Genomic DNA, 22,370 nt, shown 5'->3' with positions numbered 1-22,370 from the left:
CTGGAAAGTCTCACTAAATTCATAGGGTTGCTGTAATGTAGTTCTGCCCACATTTAATGTATATTGGAGGTGTGACCAGGTGCAGCTCTTGCCAAGACTGCAGGCATTAGCTAAGAACCAAAAACTCAGAGCTGGCGACAAGACCAGTTCACCTGTATGTTAGTTTTACTTAACAGAGGTAATAGTCTTATAAGAATGTAGTAGTGTTTAGACTTCATGAAATGCTTGTAAACTGCATGAAATGCATGTATTAATCTCACTTGTAATGTCTTTAGTCCAGGCTATAAGAAAATATGTAAGTTTTGCTTTATAACTTAGAAAATGTTTGCTCTGAACTTCTGATCCCAGGCAAAGGAATCATCTCTTCATGTTTCCCTACCCCCAATCCCCCATCCCCTCCTCAGCCATCCAGGAGGACTATCGACATTTAACTGGGCCATTATAAAACAAAGGCTTTGTTAATTGCCCCCATCTACCCATGGGGAAGTACACTGTGAACGCTGGAAGAGGGAAACGAAAACAGTTGATGTGAAGATTGTACATCCCTTCTGCTGTTTGAACGGGCACAGGGCCAAAGAAACCAAGCTGAAGGCTTTGTCTACACTGGCACTTTTGTCGTTAAAACTTTGGTTGCTCAGGGGTGTGAAAAAAACACACACCCGAATACAAAAGTTTTAACAATGAAAAGCGCTGGTGTGGACAGCGCTGTGTCGGCGGGAGCTGCACCCCCGGCGACAAAGCTACCGTCCCTTGTTGGAGGTGGCTTTATTTTGCTGCCGGGAGAGCTCTCCCCTGGAGATAAAGAGTGGCCTCACAGCACACTTTACAATGGCGCAGCTACAGTGGCACAGCTGCGCTGTTGTACAGTGTGCAGTGTAGACATCCCCAAAGCCAGAGATCGCCAGGGGTTACCTCCTGGGTTTGCCCTGAAAGACACTTTGAACTGATAGCTCACGACAACTCTGTCACTCTTAGGATCTAGACGGTAACTCATTTGTGTGTATATATTTGCTTGCTTTAACCTGTAAATAACTCTCTTATTTCTTTTTCCCAGTTAATAAACCTTTAGATAGTTTATTACAGGATTGGCTACAGGCATTGTCTTTGGTGTAAGATCTAGGGTACTTGTTGATCTGGAGTAAGTGTCTCATCTCTTGGGACTAGAAGCAATCTGAATATTGTGTGATTTTTTGGTGTAACAGACCTTTAACACTAAGTCCAGTTTGCCCGGCTCGCAAGATAGACTGGAGAGGCTAAGAGGACTGCTTATGACTCAATGGTAGGACTGTTCTAGTGATCCAGGAGTTCACATTCATTACTGGCTTGGTGAAATCTAATTATAAAACCCACTACCAGTTTGGGCTGTCTGCTCTGTTTTTGACAGTCTGCCCTGATGTAGGCACTCACAGTCATGAGCCACCCTAGACAGCATGACAGGAGGTAAATGAGAACAAAAATGTGATCCAGAATAGACTAGTACAAAATTAGAAACTCCCAGTGTCAGGGTCGGACAGAATATTGTGAATTCTCAAATTCTACTTTTCACCTAATCTCAAGAGAGGCCCTGAGAGAAAACGGTTGAAATTGCTAGTCACAGCTGCAGTATTTGAAATTATAGGCCAGATCCACAGCTGGTGTAAATGGATGCATCTCCACTGATGTCAAGAGAACTTTGCCAGTATACACCAATTAAGGAGATGGGCCCAGATTTTTAAAGGTACTCCATTACTCCACTCACTGTTGCTATCTGTAACTGACTAAGAAGCTTAAATCTCATTTTCAGAAGGGACTTCAGCACCTAGGGCCAGATTGAAATTGAATAGGACTTAGATTGATAAGTGCCTAGTCACTTTTGAAAATGAGACTAGTAACTTATGACCTCAATCATGTTTTCACTTCATCAGTGTTCCCAGTCTTTATTACCCACAAGTCAGCTTCTCCCTTAAATACCTTCATGTTTTCTCCCATGCTGCTCCTTATGCATGCAAAAAACTCTCAGTTATTATCCACAGGGCCACTACCTGATCCTCCTTCAAATCCCTCTTTAAGACTTGCCTCTACTCTGACGCCTATAAAACCCTGCCTCATCATCATGGCTAGACAGATGATAAGCCCTGAGTGTCCCTCCTTCCTTTTCTTATCTCCTTTCTCACCAGCATTCCCAATTTTGCCATTTGCCACTCAACATCTACTCCCCAACAGAACAAGCATCAACAACGACAAAAAGCCATGCAACTCACAAGGCCGAGCCAATTCTTCACAATATTTACCTGGTTATGTATTATATCCCTATGCCTACTCTTAGTCTGCTTTACATCTTTTAGAGTACGCCTACTCTGCAGTCAGAGGTATGAGTACAGCACATGTGGACAAACCTGAGCTAGTTTTGCTCTCACCAATAACAATAGCAGGAAAGCCATGGTAGTATAAATGGCAGCACCTATTGGAGGTGTAGGGAACAGGGCTGATTGAGCCCACAGCCTCTCGGCCAGTGTGGAATTTGTATACCTCATCACAGCTACACTCTCTCATTTTTGCTCATGTGAAGTAGTGCCTTATTGACAAGAAGTTCCATTGCACAGCAAGTAGAATAAAGAACCGCTTAGTATAGATATGGGAGATAGAATCAGGCCCTATTTGTTTGTTTATGGCTCTGGAATGGCTTTTATAGTCAGGTCTATACTCAAGGTGAGAGTAGAGAGGTGTCCAAAGGAATTTTTCCTTGTGGAATGTTAAGGCAGGCAGAATGCTTCTCAAAACACTGCGGGGAGAATTCGGAAGCAGTTTTTACATCTCCTTACTTTCTCTTTAGAGAAGCAGCTTGAGGTTCCCACAGCTCTGATTGCTTGTTGCAGTGCAGGCAGCACAGACCTAGACATACCATATGGACAACTTCTCACTGTGCTATCTTAACTCCAACTCCAATACCACGACACTTAGGTTTGAAATCACTGACATTCTGGCTGCCCATTATATCAGTGCAAAAGTGGGAAGGGTTCTCGTATCCTGCCCCACCTGTCATGCACCATGCTGGGGCAGCCAGAATCCAGCACATAATGTTTTTAAAGAGAAGGACAACCGTATTAGGGTTTGACAAATATCAGTACCTCTTTCAAAGAAGATTCTATCCTGTAACAGGACTGCTAAGCATCTGGTTTTACATATTCAATGAACATTGTGGAAAAGTATACAAACTTACTGATAATTCTTGAATGATTTTTTGGAGTTCGTTGTGCCCGTGCTTTCCAGCAATATGTGCTGGGTTCTCTCCATGTTTGTTGGTTATTCTGCAAGCCTGACTTGCCTCAGGGCACTGGAGTAAAAGAGTAGCAAGGTTCTTTAATCCAAATTTAGCTGCACAATGGAGAAGTGTAGGAAGCTCTTCCCAATAGGAATCTGTATATGAAAATAAGAAAAGGGTTTCATAAAAGTCCCTGGTTTATATACAAAACATATCACCCTCCTTTACCAAACTTCCAGGGTTCAATAATTTGTAGTGTTTTGAAAGCTGTCCTTACAGAATTGGTCCTCAGAGAGCAAATTCTTACAACTAAAAGTTTTATAATTCAAGTAGTTGTCATACATTTCAGTAATGGTGCCTCTTAACTTTCCTTTAACACAACCGAGAAGTCCCATTTTCTCTGACAGATGGAATTTCAAAAAACACTTGAATTATTTCTCCTGATAAATAATGAGAGCTGGACACTGCCCCAGGGAAAGAAAATTGTACAGTATAGGCATACCTTCCCATAAGTATTTATTACTAAAATTCTCTAGAGTCGTTTTTAATCTCTATAGCTGACCTGAACATGACATTTCTAGAGGGGTATATTCCTATATTTGTAATATAATACCCATTTTGCAGGTTCACATAGCTAGATTGTATCAGCAAATGTATGCCTATCAATTTACTGAAAATCAGGCCCATTTTTTGTTTTAAAAATGACTTTACATTTGGGGAACAGATTTTTAGTCATTGTTCTGAAATAGTGGGACATTAATTTGTATTGTCTTCTGCATTTCTCTTTTGGGGAATAAGTGACGTAGGTACACTGAAATTAACCAACTATTTCAGAACTTATTATTAGCAACGGTACAATGGTAGTGGTGGAATGGCAAAATCTCAGCTCACCATCGTTAGAAAGATGGATTGCAAAGACACAGGAAGTTCTTGCAATAGAAAAAAATAATTACTGATCCCAAAAGTGACTCTTATGGTCATTACTAAAATACTCAATTGCCTTTTGGACAAGGAAGCAAGAACAGAGAAACCCAGAAATATTTGTACTATGCCATACTGAGTGGAGAACTAGCTGTTACCACTCTTTGTACTGTCGACTATAATGTTGAAGTTTTTAGCCACCATAAGTAAGTGTGTGTGTGTGTGTGAGAGAGAGAGAGAGAGAGAAACTGAAAGAGACCTCTGGCAAAAAACTTCAGTGCTAACACCTAAGATTGAGCACCTAAATATAAAAGGCCTGACTTTCACATGTATGGAGCACCTGCAAATCTATCTGAAGGCAATGGGGTTTTAAGTGCTCAGCACCTTTGAAAAAACAAATCACTTAAATATAAATAATGAAATAGATTCAGGAGCCTTGCATATATTTAGAGGCACACAGCTTCAAAAATTTGGCTCTCTGTTAAGAAAATATTTATTTTCCTGTGTATCTCCATACTCCTAGCTGTGTTTTCTTTGAGTTTTATATTTCTTTGAGTCTACTTAGTAAAAGTCTATTAAGCATTACAATAATTGTAATTTTAAAATAATAGCTCCAACAACAAAAATATCTAAAGCTTCTTTGTGAGAAATAGCTGCTGTATGATATGTTTACTCTGCCATTCTCAGCCTCTTATTTAAATTCCATAGTCTAGATTCTATATTAGAATAACTATAAATATTTTTCCCATAGAAAAAAGTGAACATAATCCATAATGTAGTTAGCTATTTCTCTATATTTCCACACACAGCAGAAAAAAATCCCTGGGGAAAACACACACACACTAACAGTATAATATATGCAAGGAATTTGAAAACTAGACCAAAACCATCAAAGCTAGGTCTAATTCTGCACATTACGTGGGATTCTTTTACAAGTAAAATGTCTAAAAAATAGCTGATATTTCAAAAGCACCAAAAAAAAAGATTTCTTCCCTGAGTTGCCTGTATTAAACTTTCTGCCTTTGTAGGTGTCTAGCAGGAACATAAAAGTTGAAAAAGGTTAAAGGATAATTTTAGAGAGGATATGATAACAAAAAAATTTAATTTCCAGCCTATGTTTTGCAAGCATACATCAAGAGGTCAAATATTTTATGCAAAAAACTTTTACAACATGTTAATGACATGTTCTAAGGAAAAAATCCATGCCTTCAAATTAACCAGATATAATTGGCCAGGAATGCAAAATAAGTCCTAATTCTATCATCTTATAAATTCCACTCACACACATTGTTTGAGATGGGAGGAAGTGACAAAATGCATCATAAAGGGTGCCACAAAGGGAAGTGAGGGAATCTCAGCACCTGAACTTCAATATTTTTGTCAAATTTGTCATCGTACTCTCTACATACGCATAACAAAATGCTATAATGTATGCAAACTGTGACTGTTTAGTATTTTATGGAGGCACTAGTTGAGACTCCTAAGTTAAGGTTGAATTTTCCACTTAAAGCAGTACTTCAATCTCTTTGTCATGAACAAAGAATATAGAACATCCTCACAATCAGAAAGGATGAGTGTTGAAATAATTTCTGAGAATTTACAAATAAATAAATAAGTTTATTAGTTAAAATTTTTAAAATTGGTATTTTAAAGAATTTTAACTTATATAGTTGTTGGATTTTTATTTTTAACCTGAACAATAAAACAGCATCTTCAAATTTTTCATGTAGTTATGATTATGGACTGTTGGGGTCAGGTTATTAGCTCATGTCACTTTTGAATGGAGCCATTGTGACATTACAGATAACTCAGCTGTGACAAAAAGTGAGACCTGACAGTTCTGGAGGTGTGGTCCTATTGAAATTCCAGGGAAGTGGGCGGCATAAGTCCGCCCATGGCTAAAAGACCCTCCCCCAGCCTTTGGGAAGGATCCACTGAACCCGGGAACTCAGCTGATTATGAGGGACAACAAATCTCTGCAGACACCCCATGCAGTCCTGGCCAAAAGAACTCCAGTATCAGCTTCTGGAGATTGGCCAGGAAACCCGATGTCAGGCACAGGGTGTTGAGCTGGTGCCAGAGCATGGGCAGGATCAGTTGGTTGAGCAACAGTGCCCTCCCCAGAAGAGAGAGGCCTCGGAGCAGTTCTGTCCACTCTGGAGGTGTGGGTACTGGGAAGTGGGTGGGTGTAAGCCCACAGCTAAAGGCCCCTCCCCCAGCCTAGGGAGGAGCTATGGATCCCCGAACTCAACTAAAGACAGGGGACAACGGAAAAAAAACAAACAGGAACAGGTGTGGGGGTCAAAGGGCCAAAACCAGGAAAGCTGATGGGGACACTGAGCAGAGAACCCCGGACAGCACCCACTGCTCCTCAGAAGCATCAAAGGAGCCAGCGGATCTGGAAGTGTGATTGAAGGCAAGTATATCAGTTTTAGATTGGTTAAAGCCTTTTTTTCTATGAACTGAAAGAGGTTATCTCAGCTTAATTAGGGACACCTGAGTCTAATTAAGGGCAGCCTGTGATCTTTAAAAACTTCTTCCAGTGAGGGAGAAAGGAGAGGTGGAATGAGAAGTAAGCTGCAGAAAGGTTGTGTGCAGTGAGGGAAAAATGTTTCTGCTAGGTCAAGAGCTGTTTTACCCTATAAGGGGAAATCTTATTTTTATTTCTGTTTGGGGAGGAGGCTTTGATTCCCATCATAGCTGGGCCCAGAGTAGTTTAAAGAGGGTGGAGCCAGCAGAAGAAGAGGCAGTGCTCCAGGAGGAGTTAAAAATTTTAATTTTTTTTGTCTAAAGAAGCCCTTGAATCAACCTTAAGCCCTATCCTGTAAATAGGCCAATATGAAATATTAAATCTGCAGAATAGGACTGATTTATCCCAGGTCCCCCTTAATGCCAGGGGGAGAAACACTGAGCCCTGATGTGACAAAAGAGGCACATTTGTCACACAACCAATGGTTACTATTTCTATCCAACTACCTTCCCTGCTGCAATTCTGTTAGTTGGAATGAGACAATGTGTGAAGGAAACTATACAAAAAGTGTCACTTAGTTCCCAATGGTCATTGGATTGGATCCAACTTTTACTGGTATTAAATTCTTATGCTGTATGTTAAATTAAAGGACAGATTGACCAGAAACATTGTGCTACCCCAGTCAATTTAAGCAGCCAGCTTGTATCAAGGAGACTGTATCTGGCCTTAAAAGTTAAAAACTGTAAACAATTAAAGTTGATAATACATATCATTATTACATATATTCCACTTGCTAGTGATATCACAAGGTGGCATTCTCCAAGGATTTCTTGTTTAATATTAATGTATGAAATCTGTAACAATTAACATAACATTAACAAAGAAACCATAATAATTTTTTACAGTCCAAAATGAGGATGAATAACCCATCTATCTCATTCAGCTTGGAATTGAATAATTATTGATTGTTTTACATTAATGATGAAATAATGACTTTAAGGTGCTGTGAAGTGTCTGATTATCAGTGGTAAAGGTATTAATTCCCTTTGATTATTAGAGTGTTGTTATTTAAAAACACTGATAGACAATGCAGAATAAAGAGAGAGATTGTAAGGTATTTATAGTAAATCAGGCTAGTCTGCCTTTGGAAGGTTCAATATAGTGTATTCTGTACATCAGTCATGTCACTGATGCTGCAAATTCATTTAAGATTTTTTTATATTGATGACATATAGGTTATTGTTACACTGCAATTGAAGATGTGATTGCATACCTGCATTAGCTTTATTTTAGCTAGCATACTAAAAATAGCAGTGAAGCTGGTGCAGTATGGACTTCCGCATGGATGTACCAGTCTGTTCCTAATACTAGGTATATCTCATTGCTAGCCTGCACTGAGGCCCAGGCTGTCGTGCCTTCACTGCTGTTCGGGGGGGCTCATTCTTACATTTGCTGGACAATGGCACTGAATTCAAGGGATGTTCTGGGTGCTGAAGGAATGCAAGGGACTAGCTTCACAAGGGGGACTTGCCTTACATTATTCCGAGTTGCAACACCTAACTTTCAGGTACCTTGCTGCATAGTGGAATACACAAGCCCAAGTTAGATGCTCAGGCTCCCTAGCCAATGCCTGCAGAGAATTGGGTGCCCAAAAAAGGGATTCACAGAACTCAGCTTGCTGAGCAGGCAGCCACCTGAGCCACCCAGTAAGAAATGACAAGGAGAGGGTTGACTTAAGCCCAGCTCCTCAAAAGGGAGTTAGAGCCTAACTCTGAGTCAAAAGGAGGTGCCTCCGTCTGCTTGGGTTTCACAGCCATGAACCCCCTCCTGGAGGTAGGCACCTAAGGCAGATCAGCCCTTCCTTGCAAAAACAAAACAAAACAAGGAGGAGGAGGTGGTAATGATGCCCTCTGCCTGATTTAGAGCAGAGATTTGAGCCCAGGTCTCCCAGGTGAGTGTCCTAACCACTGGGGCATAGGGTCATTCTCTCTCTGACTCAATAAATATTGAATTATTTACACAACGTGGAACAGCTTCAACAGGAGAGATGGAGAACCTCCCCGGCCCCCCACATACCTTATAGCTCAGTGGTTAAAGCACTCACGTGGGAGGTGGGAAACCTGGGTTCCAGTCCCTGCTCAAAACCAGGCAGAGTGGAGATATTAACCTAGTTCTCCCACATTTCAGGGGCAGCACCACCAACTCCCCACAGACTAGGCACGCTGAAAGCACACCTACTGGATTGAGTCCCAAAGGTGAGATAAGCAGGGGAACGTGTAAGTTTGAGGATCTCACTGGGGCTTAGGTGCTAAGCAACTAAACACATTTAGGACACAGATTTGCACATGCTTACTAGAAGAAATTTAGGTGCCATTGGGACTTTACTGGCAGAACTTGAGCACCATGGGACTTTAGCCACCTACAGGATCAGGCAGCAGCTGAGTGGGGGTTTGTGAATGCCAGTGGCACCTAAAAGTTGGACTTAGACATCTAAAGGGGCAGCTAGATGTCTCAGTCCCCCTTGTGAATCTAGCCCCTGAGGTGAAATCTTGACCCAGAAGAGGCCAGGATTTCATCCACAATATCTAATGGGTCAAGAATACCATTCTATTGCAGTTTCTCTGACTCTATAGCCTGTCAACAGAATGCAGTAGCCCAACATAAGTAAAAATAGCATTTCTTCCCCTTCCATTCATGCATTCCAGTTCCAGCAAAGCAAAATTAAAAAAATCCAATGTCTGTAGCAGTTTCTCAGATTCATCTGTCCATCATATCCTTCCCAAACTGGGATTCTGTTTTAATGCACCAAAATATTATTCAGTGTATTAAAAAGAGAGGCATTGGAACAATTTGTTACACGTTTTATTAGTCTGTTGTCATTAACTTGGAAGGTACTTAGGAAAAAATAATCTAACCAGTGTTAATTCCCAATAATACACAAATCTTGACGAAATGCAGACTTAAAAATAAAAATCTGTAACGTCAAAACCTGTCAGGAAGTCCATGCAGGTTTAAATTATCACACTTGATGAACAAACCATTTCTTAACATTACACAAGATTAGAGTTATCAGAACTAAAATGAAAGTTTAAAAGCATCTTAATTTGAACTCCACCCAAATTTAAAGTCCAGCACCAGATAGCAGTACAGATCAGGATTTTAAAACAAAATGCTTTGGCAAGGCTCTGTTTGTTTATGTTCTAGATAAGAGAAATTAATGCAAATGGCATCAGCGGTGTTTGAAAATGTGTAACTACAAGATGAGAAAATGGAAGCAGAAGGAATAAGAACTACAACTTGTGGTTGTGGTTCTGCATTTCAGCAAGATTGTTATGAATATTTTAAAAGCTTCCCTTTCCATATTTCAGAATGAACAAAAACCCACATGTCCCTATGTACTTTGTGTGCACATGCATGTAGTGTAATGTAACATAATGGATATATCTGACTATAAAAAATAATAAACAATGAAAATAAGTAAAATACAGTTTCCCATCAAAACACGAACAAGCTCATCAGAGTGAAAAAATCCTACACTGGTCTGTCACTGAGCTCATCTCTCTTACAGCCAGTGATGGCACTGTATGGTGATCAACTAAAACTATATCTCCTTTGAGGTGAGATTAAAGCCCGGATAGACATACCCATACTAATATAGCTAACAACGTGGGGCACAGATTTCAGCGTGGGCTAGCAATGCGAGAAGGTACACAGGGTTCCCAGCCTTCTTGTGCAGCCTATGCTTAAGCCTGTGGTGCCGCATCTGCACAGTTACTTTTAGCCAAACTAGCATGGATAAAGCTACCACAAATACATCTATCCAAGCTGCAGTCACACTTTGGATTGCAGTGGAGACGTACCCTTAGATAGTGTGAGCCTGATTTTGAAAATTTGAGGCCAGGAGCAAGGGCAATAACTGTATGTTTTATTTATACATGTTGATAACAGTAGCATACACAATGATGAGGTATTTGCATGTGCCACTTGTCAGGTATTCTGTGCCATTTGTGTGCACAAATAGGAGATGTGGTGGCAACTTTGATAACTGCACACACATTTAATGCACATTTTTGTACATGGCTCCATGCTTTTCAGATTTCAAAAAAAATCAAGTTCCAGGAAGCCTTGTGAGCCATATGCCCCTGTTTACAATTCAAAACATGTCCTTTATACCTATTTTTGGCTTAACAATTCAAAATGAACACATGTATTTTACTCATTAAATAGAATGTACATAAGAGTGCCTGTTTTCCTGCTGTTATCACTTACTAAATGGGCAGTATGTATTCCTTTTCCAAAACCCAACATTATGATTACAGATAATTACTACTGTTAACCTTGTAAATCTACATCTTTTGTGTCAGCAGAGAGAAACTGAACACACATGCAGCAATTATTTGAACACACAGAGTTCTGCATGGTGCAAAGCATTCATACAACTTAATTCTTCAGCTTTCAGAAACTCTGGTTGAGGAATTTACATTTCATATCTTAGCATATATTGCACATAGTGGGAGGCTGAAGTGGGAATGGGGCTAACTTGACATGCTGGATCATGGAGGAGCTGCAATCTGACAAACTTCTTATGATTCATAAGAATGCAGCTTTCCCCCAACAAATTATAAGCAACTTGTTGGAATATTTCTCTTCTCTCCTCTGCATTTTCCCTTTACCATGTCTCCCCTGCAGAACCCACTCTTGTCACATCATCCTTCCTCACTCCTGGGCACAGCCCCACTTTCTCTCCATCCTATGATATCCTGAATTCACAGAATGTAGCTGGGGAGTCAAGAAGGCAACCTGGCCTAAATGAGAGAACAGATGGAGCTGACACATCTGGCAGCTCCATCAGCTTCTCTGTTTGTGGCTCTACATTGGATTACAATGAATAAGAGGAGTTTACATCAAAAGATGTAACTTTTGAAAACTGTGCTACTAATATGTGAGATTTTATGAAAATATACATGTATATGAAGTTTGCAGTTTATAATGATGATGGGTGTTTTAGCTATAAAGGGCCCCCAAAAAACCTTGGACTCTCTGGGGTAATTTCAGAAAAGGCTCATTTCTGCCATGGTTACTGAATCTCTCATGCAAATATATTGTAAAAAATTTGAAGAATTATTGTGTTAAAGCAATTTAATTAAATCATGAAAGTGTGAATTACAGGATTTTATCCTCACTTTAAATACAAATCTCCATGCGATCTGAACTATGGAGGCACTAGTAGGCTTCTTCCATATTTCCACCTTCCCTAGCTTTTCATGGCATCTGGTTCAAAAGTCAGTGAGAAGATAAATTCTGTTTAGAAGGGACTCCAACTACTTTCTTGGGGGCATGAATTTTAGCTCCACCTTTAGTAAAGGTGTGACACATAGGAGTGCTGGTAAAAGGTCTGTCTTGACTTTCTGAGCTGGTTCAGGGTTACAAAAGCTTAGACAGTAACTCCTTACTTAAAGTCATCCCAGTTAACATTGTTTCATTATTAGGTTGCTGATCTGTTACAGAACATACTAGTTTAAAGACATGCAGTATTCCGTTATACTGTTGTTTGCCCATTCGAGACGGGGAGCAGGAATGCCAGGCAGGTGGAACGGGGCAAGCCCCCGCGCCCTGACCCCGCTACGCGCCTTCCTCAACCAAGCTTCACAATCATAATTGGTGAGTAAAATTTCTTGTTTAAAATTATTTAAAACTTATACTGTATATGTCTCTTATCTGGCAAAAAAATTTCCCTGGAACCTAACCCCCCCTATTTACACTATTTCTTATGGGGAAATTGGATTCGCTTAACATCGTTTCACTTAAAGTAGCATTTTTCAGGAACATAACTACAAGGTTAAGCGAGGAGTTACTGTACCATGTCACATGGCTACAGTCAGTATCCAGTACCTCCTGTTACACACACCTTTCATTTAAATGACAGGGTGATAATCCACAGCTGAATAGTAAATATGGGTTTTTTTCCCCCTTAAATAAAATAATCTTCTCTTGAAGTCAAAGATTCTGTTTAGGCCACTAGAAATTACGCTACAATGAGAATTTTTGGAATGCTCAAATGCTCTTGAAGCAAGAAAACAGGACTATCAGCAATCACTTATGTCATTAATGGTGTGCTGTCATAACACAGATGAGGTAGAACTGGCTGGCTAAAATGTTCGAGAGATTTCATCTTGCACTACATATGCTATTTTAGCTAGATTTTTATAAAAAAATATATATATATCACATGCTGTACAGTAGACACTTGCTTATCTGCACTTCACTAATATGTACACAATCTGCACTTTCCCTTCTCTGAGATTTAACAGAGTGCCATAGTGAGATCTCTTGTGCTAAGAATTTTTTATAGCTATAAAATATGTTATACTGTGAAGTATCATCAAAAAAACTAAATCTTCACCTGTCAAAATAAGTGAATAAGGATAATGCATCACAAAATGTACTTTGCTTCTTAGCTTACTTTTTTTAAAATTGTAATTGTTCACTTAATTGCTGATCCACAACATTCAGTAATTTGCAATGGGTTCTCTATTAGCTCAAATCAGAGATGTTCTACTATAAAGAACTGTTCTACTGTACTGTATTTAACTCATTAAAATGAGGGACAAAAGAGGTTTTATGTTGTATATGCTAGCAAAGTACTGTAATTATTTGAACACACAAAAGCTTTAGAAGGAAAATAACTATCTTTAAACTTGAAATTTTGTCATACTGAAGCTAAGCACAGAGAATATCTCTAAAACCTTTACTTGCTGTAGAACCAGAAAGAACTACCCGTATATACTCGTTCATAAGCCAAATTTTTTTGGTAAAAAGTGAAGCATTAAAAAGCGGGGGTCAGCTTATCAAATGGATCTACACCAAAACTTGATGATTTTAAGCTTTATTGAATTATTGAATTGAATATCTAATACATTGTCATTTTGTTTACCTGGAGCATTCGCAGGCACAGTGCCCCTCATCTCCCAGTGGCTGCAGTTTGCCGTTCCCAGCCAATGAGAGCTTCAGAAAGTGGCAGCCAGCATGTCCCTTGGCCTGCGCCACTTCCTGCAGCTCCCATTGGCTGGGAACGGCAAAACCGCAGCCATTGGGAGCTGATGGGCTCCATGCCTGTAGATGCTCCAGCTAAACAAAATGTTCTGACCCAGTTAGCAACTTACCCTGACAGGCCGGGAGCCAAAGTTTGCCAACCCCTGAAATATAGGGTCAGCTTATGAAAGGGTCACAACAGTTTTTGCCATTTTTACTTATCCATCTTGCAGGTCAGCTTATAAATGAATGGGTTAATGAACGAGTATATACGGTACTTTTGTGTGTCCACTTTAGGCTAGGACATCTATGGGATGGGAACAATTTTTGGCCACTAAAAATTTAAATCCTGACCTGGTAACCTAGAGGTGAAAGCCTCTTTCTTTATTCTTTCCATTATCACTCCCCTAATGAAGGAAGTTGAAAGCAACAGTGCAGTGGTCAGAATGTAAAGCTATTGCAGATGTCCAGCTTAACCGAGTATTAACTAGGTAGCTAGTGATCGTGTGTAGGAAACAGAGTGTATAAGGATAAGGAGTAACCCAGGTCCAGCTTTTTAAGGCCTGGTCTACACTGGGGGCGGGCGGGGCGGGGAAGATCGATCTAAGTTACACAACTTCAGCTACGTGAATAACGTAGCTGAAGTCAATGTACTTAGATCTACTCACTGCGGTGCCTTCACTGCGGTGAGTCGACTGCTGCCGCTCCCCCGTCAACTCTGCCTGCGTCTCTCGCGGCGGTGGAGTACAGGAGTCGACGGGAGAGCGCTCAGGGGTCGATCGCTGCCCACTGCCCTAAAGGTATTTAGACACCTAAAGATGCAGATAGACACGTAACAGGATGATTCTTTAAAAAAATCCCACAAGATGCCTATCTACATCTTTAGGGGCCTAAATACCTTTGAAAATCTGGTCCCCAGTGCTTTCTTGTGATTACATATAACTTCTAATGGATATGTGCAAGGCTACATGTGAGTTGCTGCTGTATGTGTGTTTACTTGTCTACCACAGTCATTATGCACCACCATTTTATAATTCCTTACTGTAAAGCTGTGACGCTGGCAGGCCAAATGCCAGCTCTTGCCCAGACTGCAGGCATTAGCTAAGAACTGACAAACTCATAACTGGAGACCAGACTAGGTCACCTGTATCTTAGTTTTGCTCAAAATAGGTATCAGTCTTATAAAACTACTTGGTGTTTAGACTCTGATACAAGCATTTCAAAAATCTCGCTTATAATATTCCATACCCCATGGTATAAGGTAATATTTTCAGTGTTTGTTCTGCAATCGTAAAAGTGTTTTCTCTGCAATGGTAAACCACCAGCACACCCCTCCCCAGCCAGAAGAGAAGCATGACTAAGTGTGAAACCACAAGAGGTGTTAGCTCCTGCCCAACAAAAGATTGCTCCTGGACACCAGACAAACCATTGTGGAACACCAGGGGATAAAAAACGGTTGATTGTTCGTCACCACCACCACCCATGAAGAGGAAACATGCATGTGAACTAGTCCCATCATCTGGAACTCTGGAGGAAGAGAACAAAAATCCCTGGCAAGAAGAAACTATCTTTTTTGACAGTTTGAACTCTGAAGGACCAGACTCTAAACTGAAGCCAGAGACCGCCAGGGGCTCCCTTTTGGGTCTGCACTGAAAGACACTTTGAACAGACCGATCATTACAACTCTGTCACTCTTAGGTTTTGGATGGTAACTCACTGGTGTGTATATGTTTGCTTTCTATCCCCTAACGCCAGCCCTGTGGACGTTTCCATGATTTATTGTTTATTTCCCACATCCTGTCCTTGACTTTCACTAAAATACCCATGCCAACATCACAGCCTTAGGTAAGTATTACGGTAATGCCCAAGAGGATTTCCCATCTTAAGGACTACATACACCGGGATGACATGGACTGTTTGGGGACTTTTGTTACGGAATATTTATACATTTGTTAATCAACTGCTCTGGGACTAGAGGACAAGACTCCATGAAGTTACAAGGGATCCAAGAGGGAAACTGAGCTGAGAGGATCACTTGCAGGGATTCCCTGAGACGAGGGGGTGCCTCGGAGCATAGGCGCCGACTTCTGCTGGTGCCGGTGGGTGCTCGACCCTCCTCTGCCCCCGCCCCTGCCCAGCCCCCATTCCAACCCCTTCCCCAAATCTCTGCCCCAGCCCCACCTCTTCCCCGCCTCCTCCCCTGAGCGCGCCGCATTCCTGCTCCTCCCTCCCGGAGCTTGTTACGCTGCAAAACAGCTGTTTTGCAGTGGCAAGCGCTGGGAGGAGAAGCGGGGAAGTGGCGCGCTCAGGGGAGGAGGCAGAGATGAGGTGAGGTGGAGTGTGAGGCGGGGAGGGGAGCTTGGCTGCCGGTGGGTGCAGAGCACCTGCCCCGGAGCACCCACGTAGTCGGTGCCTATGCCTAGGAGGAGGCTCTGGCAGCTAGAAGCTGCTATAAAATTAAATAGAAATGGCAGAACACAAAGCCTAAATTAACGAAATTTGACTTTTGCATGCCCCAGGCCTCAACACATTTATCCCCAACCCACCCCTGCTCAATTTGCTTTCTCAAGACTGAATACATCCAGGTTTTCTAAGCCTTTTATCATTTTTGTTGCCCTCCTCTGCACTATCGGCAATTTGCCGTTTTTAAAAGGTGGTGCCCAAAACTGGACAGAATACTTCAGGTGAGGCCTCACCAGTGCTGAGTAGAGTGGGACAAGTACCCCCTGAGTCTTACATACGTCACTCCTATTATTACATCCCCGAACGATACTGACCTTTTTCACAACTGCACCACACTGTTGGCTCATATCCAATCTGTGATCCACTATCACTCTCAGTCCCTTTTCTGCAGTACTACTGCCTAGTCAGTTGTTCCCCACTTTGTATTTGAGCATTTAATTTTTCAAATGCTGGATGCTCAAAGCAGATACTAAAGCTGGAACTCTTGAGGAAAAACTAGTTAAACCAAAATGTGTCTGTATTCGAAGCCCTAAGGAACTAAGGGTTTGATCCAAACTCCGTTGAGATCAATGGGAGTTTTTGCATTGACTTGACAAACAGGCTACAACAATGAATATGAGAGTGACTGGGACCCTGGAGAAGCAAAGCCACTGTGGTTCAGGAATAAACTTTTGTCTGAACTCCTGTATATTGATAAGGAAAGGGATCTTCTCTACAGCTTCCTGTAGGTCCCCCCTGCATTGGGCCAAATCCTTCAATCTTTATTCAGGCAAAACTCTTATTCAGTGGTGCAATAGGGAGAGGTATGGTGCTTGACACATACAGTAAAATTCACACACAACCCCTCAGGCCCAGCACAAAACCAGTGGGTTGGTATGCAGCACCGAAATCCTGCATAAGCCTTATTTTGAGGACCTAAGTGGAACTTAAGTGATGCATGGGTCTTGTGCTGGCCCGCTACAGAAAGGTGAATTTCAGCCATATGGAGTCTGAATGGATAGAAACAGAGTAACCAAGACTGTGGAAAATACAAGTGAACATGATAAATATCAATGGCAGTAAACAATACTTGAAATATTGTATTTGGAGGTAACAAAGGTATTTTCTCCTTAAGCCTTAGTCCATGTACCCAAATGAGAAGAAAAGAACTAACTCAAATAAACATTAGGAACATAAGAACAGCCATACTGGGTCACACCAAAGGTCCATTTAGCCCAGTATCCTGTCTTCCAACAGTGGCCAATGCCAGGTGCTCCAGAGGAAATGAATAGGACAAGTAATAATCAAGTGATCCATTCCCTGTCGCCCATTCCCAGCTTCTGGGAAACAGAGGCTAGGGACACCATCCTTGCCCATCCTGACTAATAGCTGTTGATGAATCTGTCCTCCATGAATTTATCTAGTTCTTTTTTGAACCCTGTTATAGTCTTGGCCTTCACAACATCCTCTGGCAAGGAGTTCCACAGGTTGACTGTGTGTTGTATGAAAAAATACTTCCTTTTGTTTGTTTTAAACCTGCTGCCTATTAATTTAATTTGGTGGCCCTTAGTTCTTGTGTTATGAGAAGGAGTAAATAACACTTCATTATTTACTTTCTCCACACCAGTCATGATTTTATAGACCTTTATCATATCCCCCCTTAGTCGTCTCTTTTCCGAGCTGAAAAGTCCCAGTCTTATTAATCTCTCCTCATACGGCAGCCGTTCCATACCCCTAATAATTTTTGTTCCCCTTTTCTGAACCTTTTCAAAGTCCAATATATCTTTTTTGAGATGGGGTGACCACATCTGCATGCAGTATTCAAGATGTGGGCATACCATGGATTTATATCGAGGCAATATGATATTTTCTGTCTTATTAGCTATCCCTTTCTTAATGATTCCCAACATTCTGTTAGCTTTTTTGACTGCCGCTGCACACTGAGTGGATGTTTTCAGAGAACTATCTACAATGACTCCACGATCTCTTTCTTGAGTGGTAACAGCTAATTTAGACCCCATAATTTTATATACATTGTTGGGATTATGTTTTCCAATGTGCATTCCTTTCTTGTGGATAATTTTGATGCCTCAAACTTATACCTCACACAACTGACAGTTATATGAAAAGAGAAAACTTGTATTTTCTGGGCTTTTAACTTTGCAGCAAGGCTCTTGGAGAAACTGAGGGTTGACAGACATCCTGCAAACACCCAACGTGATACTTTAGAAGCATAAACTGAGGAAAGACCACCTGTTTATTGCAATATATTTTCAAATGTGTCAGGAACATGAAATGGCTAAATGAATTCATCCAAGACTTTGATTTTGGGCCTTAAATAGTAGTTTGTGTTGATATCCCAGATATCCTGGTTATTGGTGTCCTTAATGTAGGCTTCTGCATTTCACTAATAGCCACTATATGTACATCCAAAACATGTCTTAAATAGGCAATTGCTACAACAGTAGTGTACAAATAAATGCATATGAGAATGTACTCACTAGCTTGTTGATGGTGCATTTCATTCGGGAAAGCGCTGAATTCATAAGCAGACACATTGCTTTTCAATAAGAAGGTCAGAGTATTGTCAAGCTTCTCCACAGAAGAAAACTTGAAAGCCTGTTTAGAAGAAAGATAAAACAAAAATTCAGAGCACATAGTGCTTATGTGTTATTAACCATGTCCTTGTAGTGGCAGTGAATCAAAGGATTTAAACAAAATAAACGTACGGTCAGTCTCATTAAGGTTAGTTTATTTTTGAAAGACCACAAAGGAGAAGTAATCTGACATAAGACCACCAAGATAATTTGACCAAAATAAAGAAAAGTGGACATTTTGGCCCCAAGCCTTAGCTGTGACTAAACTCAGAAGGATTGGGGAGGGCCTTTAAGAAACCTTTGTGTTCCTCCTATTCTTGGCTCAGCAGTGCACTGTACCAGTACCCTGCCCTAATTTAGAGCAGTGTGAGGGTTATTCTAATTTATACCAGCAGCCAATAGACCCAAGAGGCCATTACTGCAGCTGGGGATCACAAGGCAGCATGTTGCCTAGGCTGAGCCAAGTGAGGAGGATGGTATGAGTCATTATCCTGGCTCTACACCAAATAGGCATCCCCCCTAAGCTGGCTGCTAACACCACTTTCAGGTCTACTATGCACCAGTGACACAGTGTAAAGCAGCTACACATATCTGAGGATCAGGGTAACTGTGTGGAAAGTATTAGTGGTTTTATGGTAAAACAATTTGACTAGCACATTTATTAGCTAGAGAAGACACTCATACTGCACTGAATCATGTCAGGAACCAAGCTATGCTAGCTGCAATGATCCAAGCTAATGTCCCAATCACTGCACCACACTCAAAATGGCTGAAGAAGCAACCGTGCCTCACGGCAGCCTGGCATATAGTGAGGACTGTGCAATCTGCTCTCCGCCATGCAGCTAATATTTCTGTGGGGTAGGAAAGCAAGTGGAACAGCAGAGCCCATAGCTGTATTTCCTCCCTGCCACCTTTGAGGTGCCAAGGAGAGTAGTCTGACTGCAGAGAAATTGTGGGAAGCCCTAGAGCAGGCTTCACAAAAGTTCTTTGCATGTTCTCTCCATCAACTCAAACCCTAGAGAACGGCTTGTCACTATTACTATCCTAAAATGATTTTTGAGAGAGGAGTTTCAAACAAAGAGGCTTACAGTATATTATATAATGTTTAATATAACAAAGGTTTTGAAGGGTGACATTTACACATTGAATTATCACTTCATACGTTTTTCGAGATATGTCTACCCTGCAGTTGGCGGTGTGATTGCAGCACCAGCTGGCATACCCATACTAGCTTTAATCTAGCTAGCATGGCTAAAAGTAAAGATGTAGCAGGACAGGATTCAATGCAGGCTAGCAAGGCGAGTATGTAGCAAAGGTCCCCAGAGTGCTTGTACAACCCAAAGCAAAGTCTGTGCTGCTACAGCTTCACTGCTATTTTTAGCATGACAGCTAAATTAAAGCTAGCGCAGGTATGCCAGCCTGTGCTTCAATCACACCTCTGACTGTAGTACAGATATACTCTCAGACTCATGGCAGCTGAGGAACCTTTTACTGAGGGAACATTTCTGAGCATGCCCTGCCGTACATAGACTATGCACTAATAAATGAAAACAAAAATTGAAAACACTGACTGCAGACCAGCCACTGGGATATCCTCTTCAGAAGAAGCAAAACTAAAGTAGCTGCTAACTTTTTGCATCTCTGAAAGGATCCTACAAAACACTGTACTTAGTCCAAAGATATCTCCATGCTTTATCATGACAGCCATGCAGTGCCGCCATTTTCTTTGGGGGATTTTTCCTTGTAAAATGATACTGATTTCTGTTTTAGAATGGAAAACCCATGTACAATATGGGATAAAAAGAATTTAACCAAATAACTATAAGGATATATTTTAATTTATAAGCTACTGCTTAGAATTATTACAAATTCATTCCTGTACATGGAAAATAAGGTATCAATTAACTGTTCTGATAAGACTCAAAAGATGGAAGACACAACCAAAATGTAGCAGAAAAGATTATTAATGTGCTGTAAAACCAACTGAGAGGAAAAAAAATAAAACAAGATAGCAGCATTTCATTGAAGTCTATTGAGTCCCACCTGTTTATGTGTAGAATTTGTCCCTTTACATAACTTACTAGGACTGTACATTTAATAACTGTTTTATTTTTAGAAAGATATTTTAAAAACTCATCACATCATGCCCAAACCCACTATTTTAAGCTGCTTAGGGTCTGTAAATACTTCTGAAGGTAGGACTAATTTCGATAGTATGGTAAGGCCAGTATGTACTACACTGCTATCAGACTATGTTTCCAAAGCCAACCTGACCAGCCTAACAAATGTAAAGGTCATCTTCCAGTGGCAAAGATTCAATTTAGGGTCTTTCCCCTCCCCCCCAATCCCTGCTATCAGTTTGAGTTATCGCAGCTCTTGACCAGATACTTTTGCACACAAACCTCTGCCATGCGCAGTGTACCAATTAGTTTAGCCGCAGGATCTGGCCTTTAGTGCTTAGTACCATGTGAAATCCCATAGCACTATGGTCCTGATTCAAGAAAGCACTTAAGCATATATTTAACTTAGGTGTGTGCTTCAAGTCTCATTGAAGTCAATGGAAGCTAAGCATATGCTTAAAGTTAAGGATGTGCTTAAGTATTTCTCTGAATAGGGATGTATACGTGTTTTCCTGAATCATAGCTTGTACTACGTAATATGTGTTAATAAATTTGGACCCTTAATTTTTGCAGCCAATACTTATCCAATAGACTGACATATTTCTTATTGACTTTGGCAGCTCTACAAAAGTCACATTTTCATACAGATGAACTATACTTGAATATCTTCTATGTATCGGATAATATAGTCTATGTATCATTGACTTTCAATGAGACTTAGGCTCTTCAGTGCCTGTGTCACTTTTGAAAATAGGATTTAGGTTCCTAAATCACTTATGCACTTGTGAAAATATTACCCATTGTCCATTCTGGGCTATCATAATTTTGAGAGGAGATTCCACATTTGGAGGAAGAGAAGGAAACATTTTTAAATGGTATTTGCTGAAGTTGTTTATAAAGGTCAAATATTAAAATTAGTCCCAAAGGAAATGGATTCATAGGTAGACTGCATGTGAAGCTCTGCGATTCATCATATAAATAGGAGCATGTATGTCATATCTATTTCATATAACTTTTTATAGAGAAGGCTGGATTTAATTATCTTTTCTTCCTCCCCGCAAAATTTACATACTGTAACTGGAATCATGTTTAATGTGTATGATAAAAACATCTTTTGATATATCAAATGTCTCAAAAGCTAAAAATATTATTCAAAAAGACTTTGATGTAAAGATTCCCTAAACCTCTCTAGATATTCAAAGTCACTCTAATTAACAGGAGCATCACAATTTCAATATTAAGCACCTGCCACTGGTTTCCATCTTTATTGGGAAACCAAAGGAAATCTTAAAATAAAAAATCTAAATAAGTAGGATCAATATTTGTATTAGTAGAAAATCTCATAGGAAAAATCAATAAGCTGTATAACGCAATGTTGAAATCATAAATTAAAGTATATAGTGAAATAGGAACAAAGGTCTAATTATGAAGCATAACAGCCATATGATCATGTCTCTACATAAGGAGTTAGTATAACAAGATATGTTCCTAGGAGAGCTTCTTTGATGTAGTGTTATATGAATGTGTTGTTCCCACTTTTATAATTA

At 40.5% G+C, this 22,370-nt stretch overlaps 1 protein-coding gene across 3 annotated transcripts in view; it reads right to left on the bottom strand.

Annotated features, from left to right (window-relative positions):
* Nucleotides 1-22,370, bottom strand: part of BANK1 (B cell scaffold protein with ankyrin repeats 1) — a 298,816-nt gene that overhangs the window by 171,329 nt on the left and 105,117 nt on the right. For all 3 annotated transcript variants that reach the window (XM_073340798.1, XM_073340800.1, XM_073340799.1), the window contains 2 exons: nt 18,608-18,725; nt 3,200-3,396 (listed from right to left, as the gene is read on the bottom strand). In XM_073340798.1, coding sequence (XP_073196899.1) covers nt 3,200-3,396; nt 18,608-18,725 — 315 coding nt within the window. The remainder of the gene's footprint in view (nt 1-3,199; nt 3,397-18,607; nt 18,726-22,370) is intronic.

This window comes from Lepidochelys kempii, chromosome 4 (genome assembly GCF_965140265.1).
Source record: "Lepidochelys kempii isolate rLepKem1 chromosome 4, rLepKem1.hap2, whole genome shotgun sequence".
Taxonomy (NCBI): domain Eukaryota; kingdom Metazoa; phylum Chordata; order Testudines; family Cheloniidae; genus Lepidochelys; species Lepidochelys kempii.
This window is presented reverse-complemented; position numbering and strand designations above follow the sequence as displayed.